Source organism: Triticum urartu, chromosome 2A (genome assembly GCF_056163025.1).
Source record: "Triticum urartu cultivar PI428250 chromosome 2A, HENAU_Tu73, whole genome shotgun sequence".
NCBI classification, from domain to species: Eukaryota; Viridiplantae; Streptophyta; class Magnoliopsida; order Poales; family Poaceae; genus Triticum; species Triticum urartu.
In genome coordinates this window covers 754,592,715-754,606,696 of record NC_141874.1, presented here as the reverse complement: position 1 = coordinate 754,606,696, position 13,982 = coordinate 754,592,715, and the positions used below count along the sequence as shown (strand labels likewise).

Below are 13,982 nucleotides of genomic sequence, written 5' to 3'. Positions count from 1 at the left end.
AGGCCCCCTTGACTTTTAGGTCGGCATAATATACTCCACCTAGCCAGCCGATATTTCTTGGATTCATTATCACACTGCCAAAAAAATCTAGATCTAAAATAATCGAGACATTGTAGAACCCCTTTAGGTAAGTGGAAGAATGACAACATGTATAGAACCATGTTGCTGAGGACGGAATTAATCAGAATCAACCGTCCCCCATACGACAAGAGTTTGGCCTTCCAGCTGGCTAGGCGTTTCTCAAGTCTTTCTTCCACTTGCTTCCACTCAGCGATAGTTAAACGCCGATAGTGAATAGGAATACCTAGATACCTAATCGGGAACTGGCCGAGCTGACAGCCGAAAATCTCAGCATACTCAGATGCGGACTCTGCAGCATCGCCGAGATGATTACTTGAATTAAAGAAAGAATAGCAAGTAGTAGGTCTGTGCGCATGATTGCACTATATTGATTGCATTGTAATGTAACCATGGCTATTATTCTCCCGCAAAAAGGGAACCATGGCTATGATTAGCAGAAGGTAAGATATAAAAAAATGTGACAATAGATATGATATATGTTGAGCATTTTTTCCAAGCGTTGGTATCTCGTAAGGCCTCGTACTTATAACAATAAACCGGATTTTTTTGAAGCACCGGTGCTTATTTCTACATGAGAGACGCCTAATTAAGTGTCTGCCCTGTACAAATAAGAACCAGTGCTTAAGAAAAGCCCTGTTTATTTCTCCAAACACCTCTCTTAAGCACCTTGCATTGTACAAGGCCTTAGAAGCGTCTAAATCTGTTCCAACTTCATCTAGGCATGGAGCGGCCAACAAATATACATGTATGAGATGTATCTGATTAACCAAGAAGACGGCAAGATGCATAGAAGGTACAGCCTCCGTTCCAATAATATACTTCCTCCGCAAACTAATATAAGAGCGATCTAAACGTTTTTATATTATTTATATAGAAAGTACTTGTTTTAGATTTGTCTAGATATGAATATATCTAGATTTGGGATGGAAGAGGTATGTAATGTGCCGCAAACAGTATATGTTTATTTATAGCTCATGGGCATGCATGCACGCACGCACTTGAGAAGAGAAGGTACATACCTCCGGAAGACTTGGAGGAATGCGAGGAGGAGTAATGCTACATGTAGCATTATTGGTACGAGGAGGAGCCACCTTCCCTCTGCGTTTATTTTTGCCCCCCATCATGCCTGCCTAGCCCGTCTGCAACAAACACACAAACAAACACATCATGCGTGGCTAGCTATGGACGTACTACGGCAGATTAATAAAAAAATAAATCAATCAATCAAGCTATGAGCGACCAAATCATCATCAATCAGATCCTACGACTCCCTCTGCCTTAAAATATTTTTCTTTTCTGGTCGAGGGAGTATCTACCAGGCAGCTAGCGAGATCGATTCCCCACGAGTATCTCTAGCTGCTGACCTGCTTACCAGGGAGGGGGTAGTGTGATCGGATCAGGCGGCGGCGATTCTGCTGCGCGAACAACACAACACCACCGGTAGCTGTCCTAGCGAGCGGCGGAGCTCTTATTGGCGGTCCGTCGTCGTCCTGTGCCGTGGCGCCCAAGGAAACCCGAGGTGGTCAGGCAGGGTGCGTTCTAGTAGCATAGTAAGGAAAAGATTCAAAGTTGCAGTATCTCTTTTGTGTCTCTAGATAGATAAAGATCCAACCCCTGGGTGCAGCGTCACGTACGTGTCTAGTCTGACCCGGACTGCAGCTCACGGAGGCTGCACCATACCGGAAAAAAAATCCTATACAACCGGGCCGTATCGTTCCAATCCAATCGGGAGACCCACTCACTTGAACGCCATCTGGCATTGTGAATCTCAAAGCAACGGGCTATCTTCTTCCCTAATGCCTTCCTAGCTCCGCCACCGCTCCCAGACCATCCCAAACCTGCCGCTGTTGCTAGCTCCGCCACAGCCAACGGAGCCAAACTTCTTGCCGCCGGCGTGGTTTTCCTCTGCTTACATGGTGCGTCCAGGCTGCTTGCCCCATCGGTCACGGCCAAACTCTTCGATGCCGGCTCAATCACACAGCTTGGCCCCATCGGCCGAGGGCAGGCTCCTGACACCGGGCAAGTCCGCTGCTCGCGGCCGGCATAACTCCATTGCTCGCCACAGGCATGAGCCCTCTCACTTGTCTTGGGCTCTCAGCACCGGTGCAGTCTAAAAAAAGCAAGCTAGTCAGGCAAGATGTACGCCAATGGAGTTTACTGGTTGGCTGCCGCCGTCTGACATGTCATCACCGTCTTGCCGGGATGACTTTGTCGTCGGAAACGAGCGTAGCAAGGTGAGAATCGAGATTTGGCAAAGGGAATCCGGGAAGGAAGTTACCTTATTGCGTCAAGATTCACACAGCCACATGGCGCTCAATTGAGTGGGTCTCCCCACTGAAACATACGACCCGGTCGTATAGGATTTTTTTGCCACCATACTGGTTGTTGGAGCTGCGGCGGCGGCACGGAGTGGAAGCTAGGTTTTTGGATCGAAGGACCTAACTAATACCACGTAGTTTGGCATGCAACTCACGATAATTGGTCGGGTGCACATTTGTGTGTAAAGAGGGGTAGCTCACGTCCTCATCAACTATACAAGGAAATAAGAGGCGTATCATACATGCAATGATATCCTATTCGACTGTTGGGTTCTATAATAGGGTGCTTCGACCGCATATTAAAATTTTCCTACCAGCAGAACATCCAGAAACATGCTAATAGAGATGGATCATGGATCGTTACCACTAGACGTGTGGTACCATGCAATCGGAAGTACAGTTGAGGCAGCGCGTCTCTAGAGCTGTCTCCTCCTCGTCGATCTCCCTTGAATAACCAGTCGTCGGATCACCCGTACTGGTTCCCCGGAGCGGCACAAGTGCACCGCCTCTAACGGCATCCGCACGTGCAGGAGGAACATGGTGCTGCGGACTGCTAAGTTCGATCACACAGCCGGCGACAAGTGGAGGTGGCTAGTTGCAACACATGCAAAACCCTAGTGACGACGCCGAAGCGATCAACTGAATGAGTGTGCCATACCTCCACTATATATAGGCATCCAACATGGGCTCAACACTTGGGCCTCACATGGAACCTAAAGCCCAAGCTCTGTTCGGCATGGATCCGAGTCCGAGTAGGATCACATCTGACTCCTGGAGTCGGATCCGGCCTCATAGTTTCCTTTCCTTAAATGCGCGACCCCTTAGGTTCAAGTTGGGTTGGTCGCGGGTCGGATCACCTCCAACCTGCTCGGCTGATAGTGGCCTCTAGCAAGGCGTCCCAACCACCAAGTAGACAATGAAGTCGGTTGGCGAACCTGTTGATACGTCTCCAACGTATCTATATTTTTTTATTGTTCCATGCTATTATAGTATCAATTTTGGATGTTTTATATGCATTTACAAGCAATTATATATATATATATATCATTTTTTGGGACTAACCTATTATGCCCACGAGAGGGTAGGCGAGCCTAGGGGGATTATGCGCGCCCTGGTGGCTGGTGGAGCCCACGTGGCTCCGTTTGACCTAACTCTGCCTCTATAAATACTCTAAAATCAGGAAACCAATAGAGAGCCAACCAAAATACTTTTTTCGCCGCCGCAAGTTTCAGAACCACGAGATCCCATCTGGAGGCCTTCTCTGGCACTCTACCAGAGGAGGAGCTCTACATCAACCTTGTTGCCGCTCTGATGATGTGTGAGTAGTTTACAACAGACCTATGGGCCTGTAGTTAGTAGCTAGATGGATCTCTCTCTCTCTCTCTCTCTTTGATCTTCAATACAATATTCTCTTCGATGTTTTTGGAGTTCTATTCCATGTAATCACTTTTGCGGTGTGTTTGTTGGGATCCGATGAATTGTGAGTTTATGATAAGATTATCCATGAATATTATTTGAGTTTTCTCTGAACTCTTTTATACATGATTGTTATAGCTTCATATTTCTCTCCTATCTATTGATTTGGTTTAGCCAACTAGATTGATTTTTCTTGCAAAGGGAGAGGTGCTTTGTAATGGGTTCGATCTTGTGGTGCTCAATCCCAGTGGCAGAAAGGGACATGAAACATATTTGTATCGTTGCCATTGAGGATAAAAATATGAGGTTTATTCATGCGTGAGTTTACTTTGTCTACATCATGTCATCTTGCTTAAGGCGTTACTCTGTTCTTTACGAACTTAATATTCTAGATGCATGCTGGATAGCGGTCAATGTGTGGAGTAATAGTAGCAGATGCAGGCAGGAGTCGGTCTACTTGTCTCGGACATGATGCATATATGCATGATCATTGCCTTTGATATCGTCATGATTATTTTATTTTCTATTAATTGCCCAACAGTAATTTGTTTACCCACCTTATGCTATTTTCAAGAGAGAAGCCTCTAGTGAAAGCCCCCGGGTCTACTTTTATGATATATAAAATCCTAAAAATTCTATCTATCAATTACTACACAATTTAATCTTGCATGTAACCACCGAGGGATTGACAACTCCTTGTTCGCGTTGGGTTACAAAGATTTGTTATTTGTGTGCAGGTGCTGCTAACGAGGTGTTGCGTGGTTATCCTACTGGATTGATAACCTTGGTTCTTAACTGAGGGAAATACTTATCTCTATTGTACTACATCATCCTCTCCTCTTTGGAGAAATCGCAATGCAGTTCACAAGTAGCACATGTACAACATGTCACAGTTCTGTTTCCTTTGCCTCACGATATATGCTGTCGGCCTCAAGGCGAGTCTGTCATCCTTATTCTAGTCTGGACCCTTTCTCATTCCAGTGATGCCGACCACAAACAGTATTACCTAATAATCTTTGTCGCATGGTCATGCTTATCTTGGTCAAATCACACGAGGAGCCTAGAGTATATCTATCCTGATCGGAGGGGCAAATCCCATCTTATTCGACCATGTCTCGCAACATGGGTTGGACAAGCCCGAAACCTCCCTTTGTAACTACCCAGTCACGGAGTAGCGTTTGGTCGGTCCAAAGCAGGTCTATCACCATCCCGAGTACATGCTTCAGCTCAGGTCTTAGGACATAGAACGTATGTTGTACTAGAGACTCCCAGATGACCGATCACTGCGTCTCATAGTTTGGTCTGTTTGACTCAGACCTTATCTCGACTATGATCCGACTATGTCGAATCCGATCAGATCCTTCTGAGTCCATATTGTTCGGCTAGTATCCAATGCTCCATGGCTAGTGAGACCGAACCATCCACCATGTCATATGCTAGTCTAGTTGATTGTGCGTCCACAAAGCCCTTTTGAACAGGAACCTTTTAGGACAGTCATCATACAAAGCATAGTCCCACAAACAAGTAACGTACTTGTTGATACACATCATTGATAACGTCCAAGGACTATCTTTATTCATAAACACATAGGAAATATCATCATAAATGATTGCCTCTAGGGCATATCTCCAACAATATCACACTTGCACTAGAGTCAATCAAATAGATATCGTATGTCATGGCTCTAATGTGCCCCTTATGCTTGGGTTGTGGAAGCGGCTTAGTCAACGGATCTGCAACATTTACATCCGTGTGAATCTTGCATATAACTCTATATCACCACTCTTTACGATCTTTCGTATCAGATGATATTTTCGATCTTTGTGTCTGGTCGTGTGGTGATTCCTCGGCTCCTTGTCTTGTGCAATGGCACCAGAATTATCATGATAAAGGTCCAATGGTTTTACCGAGGCTGGAAAAATGCCAAGATCATGCAGAAAGTTTCAGATCGAAACACCTTCCTTTGCAGCTTCACAAGAAGCAATGTATTCGACTTCTATGGTAGAATCGGCCACCATATCTTGCTTGGAACTCGTCCAGCTCACTTCTCCTCCATTCATGACGTACACGAATCCAGAATGTGACCGACAATCATCTCTGGCGGTTTGGAAACTAGCATCAGCTTAACCCTTTACGCAGAGGTCCTTCTCACCTTCATAAACTAGAAACATTTCTATAGTCCTTTTCAGGTAATTTAGGATATTCTTCACGCCGCTCAATGACTCTCACCGGGGTTGGTCTGGCATCTGCTTGTTAAGATTATTGCAAGTGCAACATCAGGCCAAGTACATAGCATGGCATACATGATGGATCCGATTGCCAAGGCATGTGAAATCCTACTCATCCTGCTTCGCTCATCAGATGTCGAACGACTCTGAGTCTAGCTTAGTCTTATACCATGTGAGAGTGCACTAGTGCAGAAAAGCCTAACTATGGCGTGCCAAAAATGGCCTTGCTGGCGTGGACACACGATGGCACCAATATGTCGCCATTGTTAAAAAATAGTGGTGGCGTTGGTGCCCACGTTAGCAGTATTGTACATGTTGCTAGTGTGCCACGTGGACAACGCCACTAGTATAATCGCTCACCTAGCGACACGCAATGTATTGCACGCCACGAACATTTCGAGCAGCCAAAAATATATTTTCCCCATCATGTAACATTTAGCATTTCACATTAAAACTAAGCACATATAGAACATTACACAGTAGAATAGTACCAGCTAATAGAACATTACGAGTTACTAAGTGACAATCTCACAAATAGTAGTTAGATTGCTAATAAAACGACAAACATCTCTTGACAAACACGAGCTAAAACAGTAGTAGATAGTGCTAATAAGCAGTTCATTTCGCATTAATGGCCCCGCCAAACACATACTTTCAAATGAGGTCGATGACGATCATTATCCTCAAGTCATGGCGTTGGGTGTTCCTGATAGTGACTAAGATGGCTGTTGAGAAACGTAGCATGCGATTTCAAAAAAATTCCTACACTCACGCAAGATCTATCTAGGAGATGTATAGCAACAAGCGGGGAGAGTGTGTCTACGTACCCTCGTAGACCGAAAGCGGAAGCGTTTTACAACGCGGTTGATGTAGTCGAACTTCTTCTCGTTCCAACCGATCAAGCACCGAACGTACGACACCTCCGAGTTCTGCACACATTCAGCTCGATGACGTCCCTCGAACTCTTGATCCAGCAAAGTGTCCAGGAAGTAGATGAGTTCCGTCAGCACGACGGTGTGATAACGGTGATGACGAAGTGATCTGTGCAGGGCTTCGCCTAAGCACTACGAGAATATGATTGAGGGTGTAATCTATGGAGAGAGGTGCCGCACATGGCTAACAGATGTTGTTGTGTATTCTGGCCGCCCCCCTTCATATATATAGGTGGGAGGGAGAGGGGGCAGCCAAGGGGGCACCCAAAGTAGGAGGAATCCTACTTGGGGGTCTTGTCCAATTAGTCCCCCCCCCACCATGTTTTCCAGAGGGGAAAGGAAGGAGGAGGGAGGAGGGAAGGAAGGGGGAGGCCAAATCCCTCCCCTTCCTTCTCTCTTCCCCTCTTTCCTTTCTCCACTGGTGCGGCCCATATGGGGGGCGTGGCAGCCCCCGCTAGCTGGTGCATTTCCCCTCTTGACCCATTAGGCCCATATCTTTGTCGAGGGTGCCCGGAACCCCTTCCGGTGACCCGATATGTACCCGATACTCTCCGGAACACTTCCGGTGTCCGAATACTATCGTCCTATATATATCAATATTTACCTCTCGACCATTTCGAGACTCCTCGTCATGTCCGTGATCTCATCCGGGACTCCGAACAAAATTCGGTCACCAAATCACATAACTCATATAATACAAAATCGTCATCGAAAGTTAAGCATGCGGACCCTATGGGTTCGAGAACAATGTAGACATGCCCGAGACACCTCTCCGGTCAATAACTAATAGCGGAACCTGGATGCTCATATTGGCTCCTACATATTCTACGAAGATCTTTATCGGTCGAACCGTAATGACAATATACTTTATTCCCTTTGTCATCGGTATGTTACTTGCCCGAGATTCGATCGTCGGTATCTTCATACCTAGTTCAATCACGTTACTGGCAAGTCTCTTTACTCGTTCCGTAATACATCATCCCGCAAATAACTCATTAATCACATTGCTTGCAAGGCTTATTATCATGTGCATTACTGAGAGGGCCCAGAGATACCTCTCCGATACTCGGAGTGACAAATCCTAATCCCGATCTATGCCAACCCAACAAACACCTTCGGAGATACCTGTAGAGCATCTTTATAATCACCCAGTTACATTGTGACATTTGATAGCACACAAGGTATTCCTCCGGTATCCGGGAGTTGCATAATCTCATATTCAAAGGAATATGTATGTGACATTAAGAAAGCAATAGCAATAAAACTGAACGGTCATAATGCTAAGCTAACGGATGGGTCTTGTCCATCACATCATTCTACTAATGATGTGATCCCGTTCATCAAATGACAACACATGTCTATGGTTAGGAAACTTAACCATCTTTGATTAACGAGCTAGTCTAGTAGAGGCTTACTAGGGACACAGTGTTATGTCTATGTACCCACACATGTATGAAGTTTCCGGTTAATACAATTCTAGTATGAATAATAAACATTTATCATGAATAAGGAAATATACAATAACAACTTTATTATTGCCTCTAGGGCATATTTCCTTCAATGGCATGTCCAATCCAGAGATTCTTGTTGCCATCAAGGAAGTTGTTCCACCCTGCGGCGCTGAAGACAGTGTGATCGTCCGTGTCCACTACGTAAGCACAAAGGGTTTTATTATAACACTGTTTGCGATTAATGCATCGCCCTCAATTTGGTCGAAGGGTCTCTAATTCATGTGTAAAGTTCAGCTTTTTAAAATTTAAAAACGCGTATAAATGCACACACATCCATCAGGCTCAGAACCCATTGTGCTGACACTGCCCACCTACTCATCATACCCATGTGCCAGGTCACAATCAACCAAAACTCGTATGTTTTAGATGACTAGCTAAATACCCACGCATTGCTACGGGATGAAGCAATATTTGAGAAGTGGTGGCATGTGATCCATTGTTCTCAGCCACGGTGGCGTTGACTGTCTTGTGGCGACGTTGGTGGGTAATTATTTTGAGTACGTGTGGAGTGGTAGATTATGGGCTGTTTTGGAAAGATTCCCTAATATTAATTATCTGCAAGCATAATTAACTGCCTGACTAATTAATTAATTACATTAATGGCTCTGTTCTAAATTGATTTGGTGTGAAAAAAGTCCCTATTTAAACAAATCTAATTAATTGCACATGTTATTAATTGTCTGGCTAATTAATTTTAGTACTAATAGCTTGATTTGCAAATTGATTCACACTATGTTTCAATTTTTTTGCATTAATGACTGCATGCGAAACGACATCTTATCAATTCCTCTTTAATAGTAGAAATGAGAGTTTGTTGAAGATCCTTGCCAAAGGCTTGAACTAAACAGAGCCCGTAGCAACACACGGGCATTCTGCTAGTAAGCCTAGTTGCTGGAAGTACAAATAGTCTATGTGTGACAATTGTTCGATAGTGAGAATTTTGTTGTGCTAGTGTGTATGGCAATGGCTCGCCCGTGGCTGCTGTGTAAAGCAGTGGTTTGCCTGAGCCTAGTCCATCATAACAAAGGAAGTATAGTGGCCTGATTTTTGATTAATGGTTGTTTGATTTATTTTGTATGAAAGGCGATGCGCTAGGGCACACGTTAGGATGCATCATAATAATGGAAGGACCGAAAGAGAGGTGGTGTAGCTGGCGTAACAAATTCAATGCTATAAACCGGAAAGAGACTGAGACCTTTGTTTGTAAGAAAACCGGTGGAAGAGTGAAGGTGGGGGAGCCAGTTGATGCCAACGGACAACTCGTCTTTTAAACTCCCTCCGTATTAAAATATAAGACCTTTCTTTATACTTCCTTTTAGATACAGAGGGGTAAAAATAAACATAAAATAAGTATCATTACATATTTGTAATCTCAGACCAATGTACATATATACTATGTTGCTTAAATAAATATATAGTATAAGCACACGAGGGGTCATCATATGACATTGTTTCTATTGTCACAAACATCTACTCCATATAAATATGCCTAAGTGATCAAACTCAGTAATAAGATATCTCCATGACGCATGTATATCCTTATACCATATTGCACTAGTATCACGGGAATCATGCAAGGTAATTGTCGCCGTCGTTGGAGGTCTCCATCTGCGTAAGGCGGCGGGCTGGGTGGGTGGGGGGCGCCGGCGGCGTGGGGGTGGGGGTGGGCGCAGGTGGTGGATAGGGTGGCGTCGGCTTGGGGGGCGGCGGCTTGGGTTTGGGAGCCGGCGGGGGCTTGGGTTTTGGAGCAGGCGGCGGCTTGGGTTTTGGAGCAGGCGGCGCTGGTGGCGTTGGTGTGGGAGCCGGCGGCTCTGGCGGCGTGGGTGTGGGAGCAGGTGGCGGCGTGGGTGTGGGAGCAGGTGGTGGCGTGGGCTTGGGACCCGGCGGCGAAGGTGGCTTGCCGCAGCTGAACATGCAGACAATGCCCCTGTCGTTGCAGCCGATGACGCAGAGCGGCAAGTCAATGCCCTTGCGCGTGCGCAGGCACTTGAAGGCGCAGCCCAGAATCGTCGTGAAGCACCCGATCAGGCACTGCATCGTCCCGTCCAGCTCCGGATCCGCCATGCCCGTCGTTGTCGCCGCCGCCAAGGAGACCTCTGCCTCGTCAGCGGGCATCGGGGCGGCCGCGAAGGCCTGCAGATCGACGAGGCCAGCCAGGGCCACGAGGGCGAGGAGGAGGAGCGCGGAGCTGGTGGCAGCCATGGTGCTCCTGTGGTGTAAGGGTCTGATGAGATGGTTTTTTGTAGTGATCGAGCTGCTCAATGATAAGCGTGCGTGGCGTGTCTCGCTCGACTTGCGTTTTTGGTGTGTGCTGCTGTTGCTTTCCCGCCCACGCACGCACACGAAACGGGTGATTAACGAATCCATGCATGAAATATGTGTGAAGGAAATGTATATACTTTATATCGAGAGCAGACGTTTGGCTCCCGGGAGCCATGGAGGCCTTTTTTTGAAAACAAATCAAAATTCAAAATTTTCGGCTTAAAAAAAATCTGAAAAAATTATGCAAGTAAACAAGTATGTTATGTCTATGCGTGTAAAATTTCAGAATGAAAAACGTTGAAATGTGACCTGTATAAAAAAGACAAATTCATGGCCTGGGAAGATGAATAGTATCATGTATTAAAAAGCCCCAGATTTGTCTTTTTTGCATACCCCTCATTTCAACTTATTTTTCCTTGAAAATTTACAGACATGTGTGTTACGCCTTCATGTATATGTGTGTTTTTTTTCAGAATTTTTTGAAATGTAGAAAATATGAAATTTGACAAAATTCCAAATTTTCAAAACCGGGCTCCATGGAGCTCGGCCTCCAAAGACAATATCCGCTTTATATCAATATATAATCCTACACCTTTACACAGACTTACCCAAATTCAAAAAATGTTCCTGAATTAATAAATGTTCGTGGATTTTACAAACAATTGCTAATACTTAAGAAAATTGCAAGTTTGAAAAAAGTACTATGATTTATAAAAATCATGAATTTGAAAAAATTTCACTGATGTGGAAAATGTTCTCAAATTTTAAAAATGGTTCACAAATTTTAAAGAAGTTCACAAAGTTCATGAAATGGGAAAACTTTCATGAATTTGAAAAAAAATAACGAATTTTATGAAAAATCATGAATTTTAGAAAACCATGAATTTGAAAATTGTTGATGAAATAGAGTAAAAGAAAAAGGGGGGAAAGAAAATAAAATATTAAAAATAATAAATAACAAATAGCGACAAACAAAACCTGTTCTGAGAAAAACTAAAGAAACCCGCCCAAAAAGAATCAACGAACCTTCTTTTTTTTAGGGTATCACCAAGTTCTATTAATCAAAGTCCAAATGGATGGAATTAGAACAGGACATTAGGGTGGACCATCCAAACGTGTTGATCCCGATCTAGAGAATTTGAAAACTTGGCTAACCTATCGGCGTCACTATTAGTTGCGCGGCCTTCAAAAGTAAAAGTACAATTGAACATAGATGCTTTACTTTTAATCCTAGTGATGATGGTACTAAAAGCCCCATTGCTAACTCTCTGAATATCGCTTACCACTTGCATTGAATCAGATGCTACGAGGAAGTCATGTATCATCAAATCGTGTGCCAATGCCAAGGCCTCTTGGCATGCTATGGAATTCATCGAGACCACGCCCGATATTCCATGTATCACCAGTGACGAGCTTCCCATGTAATAATCTTCAGAATGCCTACAAACTGCAGATGTCGAGCCCATCATCTGTTCCTAGCAATACTTACATCAACGTGGATCTTTGCATGTCCGGTCGGCAGAGCTTTGGGTCGAATGGTAGCTCGTCCTATGGCCCTTGGCCTGCTGATGCTCTTTGACATCATGAAATCTAGCTCTCTCACATAGCTGCAAATAAATTGATGTATGGCACTAGCGCTTTAGAAAATCGCATCATGGATATCATTCGTCCGCACCCACCAATTTTCCCAAAGAGTTACAGCGAGTTTCTGAAGGAAATATGCCCTAGAGGCAATAATAAAGTTATTATTTATTTCCTTATATCATGATAAATGTTTATTATTCATGCTAAAATTGTATTAACCGGAAACATAATACATGTGTGAATACATAGACAAACAAAGTGTCACTAGTATGCCTCTACTTGACTAGCTCGTTAATCAAAGATGGTTATGTTTCCTAACCATAAACAAGTAGTTGTTATTTGATTAACGGGATCACATCATTAAGTGAATGATCTAATTGACATGACCCATTCCACTAGCTTAGCACCCGATCGTTTAGTATGTTGCTATTGCTTTCTTCATGACTTATACATGTTTCTATGACTATGAGATTATGCAACTCCCGTTTACAAGAGGAACACTTTGTGTGCTACCAAACGTCACAACGTAACTGGGTGATTATAAAGGAGCTCTACAGGTGTCTCCAAAGGTACATGTTGGGTTGGCGTATTTCGAGATTAGGATTTGTCACTCCGATTGTCGGAGAGGTATCTCTGGGCCCTCTCGGTAATGCACATCACTTAAGCCTTGCAAGCACTGCAACCAATGAGTTAGTTGCGGGATGATGTATTACAGAACGAGTAAAGAGACTTGCCGGTAACGAGATTGAACTAGGTATTTGGAATACCGACGATCGAATCTCGGGCAAGTAACATACCGATGACAAAGGGAACAACGTATGTTGTTATGCGGTCTGACCGATAAAGATCTTCGTAGAATATGTAGGAGCCAATATGAGCATCCAGGTTCCGCTATTGGTTATTGACCAGAGACATGTCTCGGCCATGTCTACATTGTTCTCGAACCCGTAGGGTCCGCACGCTTAAGGTTACGATGACAGTTATATTATGAGTTTATACATTTTGATGTACCGAAGTTTGTTCGGAGTCCCGGATGTGATCACGGACATGACGAGGAGTCTCGAAATGGTCGAGACATAAAGATTGATATATTGGAAGCCTATGTTTGGATACCGGAAGTGTTCCGGGTGAAATCGGGATTTTACCGGAGTACCGGGAGGTTGCCGGAACCCCCCGGGAGCTAAATGGGCCATGATGGGCCTTAGTGGAAAAGAGAAGAGGCAGCCCTACATGGGCCGCGCGCCCCTCCCCTCCCTTGGTCCGAATAGGACAAGGAGAGGGGGCCGGCCCCTCTCTCTCTTTTCCCCCCTCCGCGGATCCTATTCCAACTAGGATTGGGGGGGGATCCTACTCCCAGAGGGAGTAGGACTCTCCTGGCGCGCCCTCCTTGGCCGGCCGCCTCCCCCCCTTTAGTCCTTTATATACGGAGGCAGGGGCACCCCAGAGACACACAAGTTGATCCACGTGATCTATTCCTTAGCCGTGTGCGGCGCCCCCAGCCACCATAGTCCTCGATAATATTGTAGCGGTGCTTAGGCGAAGCCCTGCAGCAGTAGTACGTCAAGATCGTCACCACGCCGTCGTGCTGACAGAACTCTTGCCCGACACTTTGCTGGATCGGAGTCCGGGGATCGTCATCGAGCTGAACGT

The 13,982-nt window shown here is 44.9% G+C and overlaps 1 protein-coding gene across 1 annotated transcript; it reads right to left on the bottom strand.

Moving 5' to 3' along the window:
• Positions 1–10,055: 10,055 nt before the first annotated feature.
• On the bottom strand, positions 10,056–10,709 carry LOC147987818 (uncharacterized). Its single transcript, XM_087540445.1, has one exon. It carries the CDS (start codon positions 10,686–10,688, stop codon positions 10,056–10,058), a length of 633 nt encoding a protein of 210 aa, XP_087396571.1. The 5' UTR covers positions 10,689–10,709.
• Positions 10,710–13,982: the final 3,273 nt, after the last annotated feature.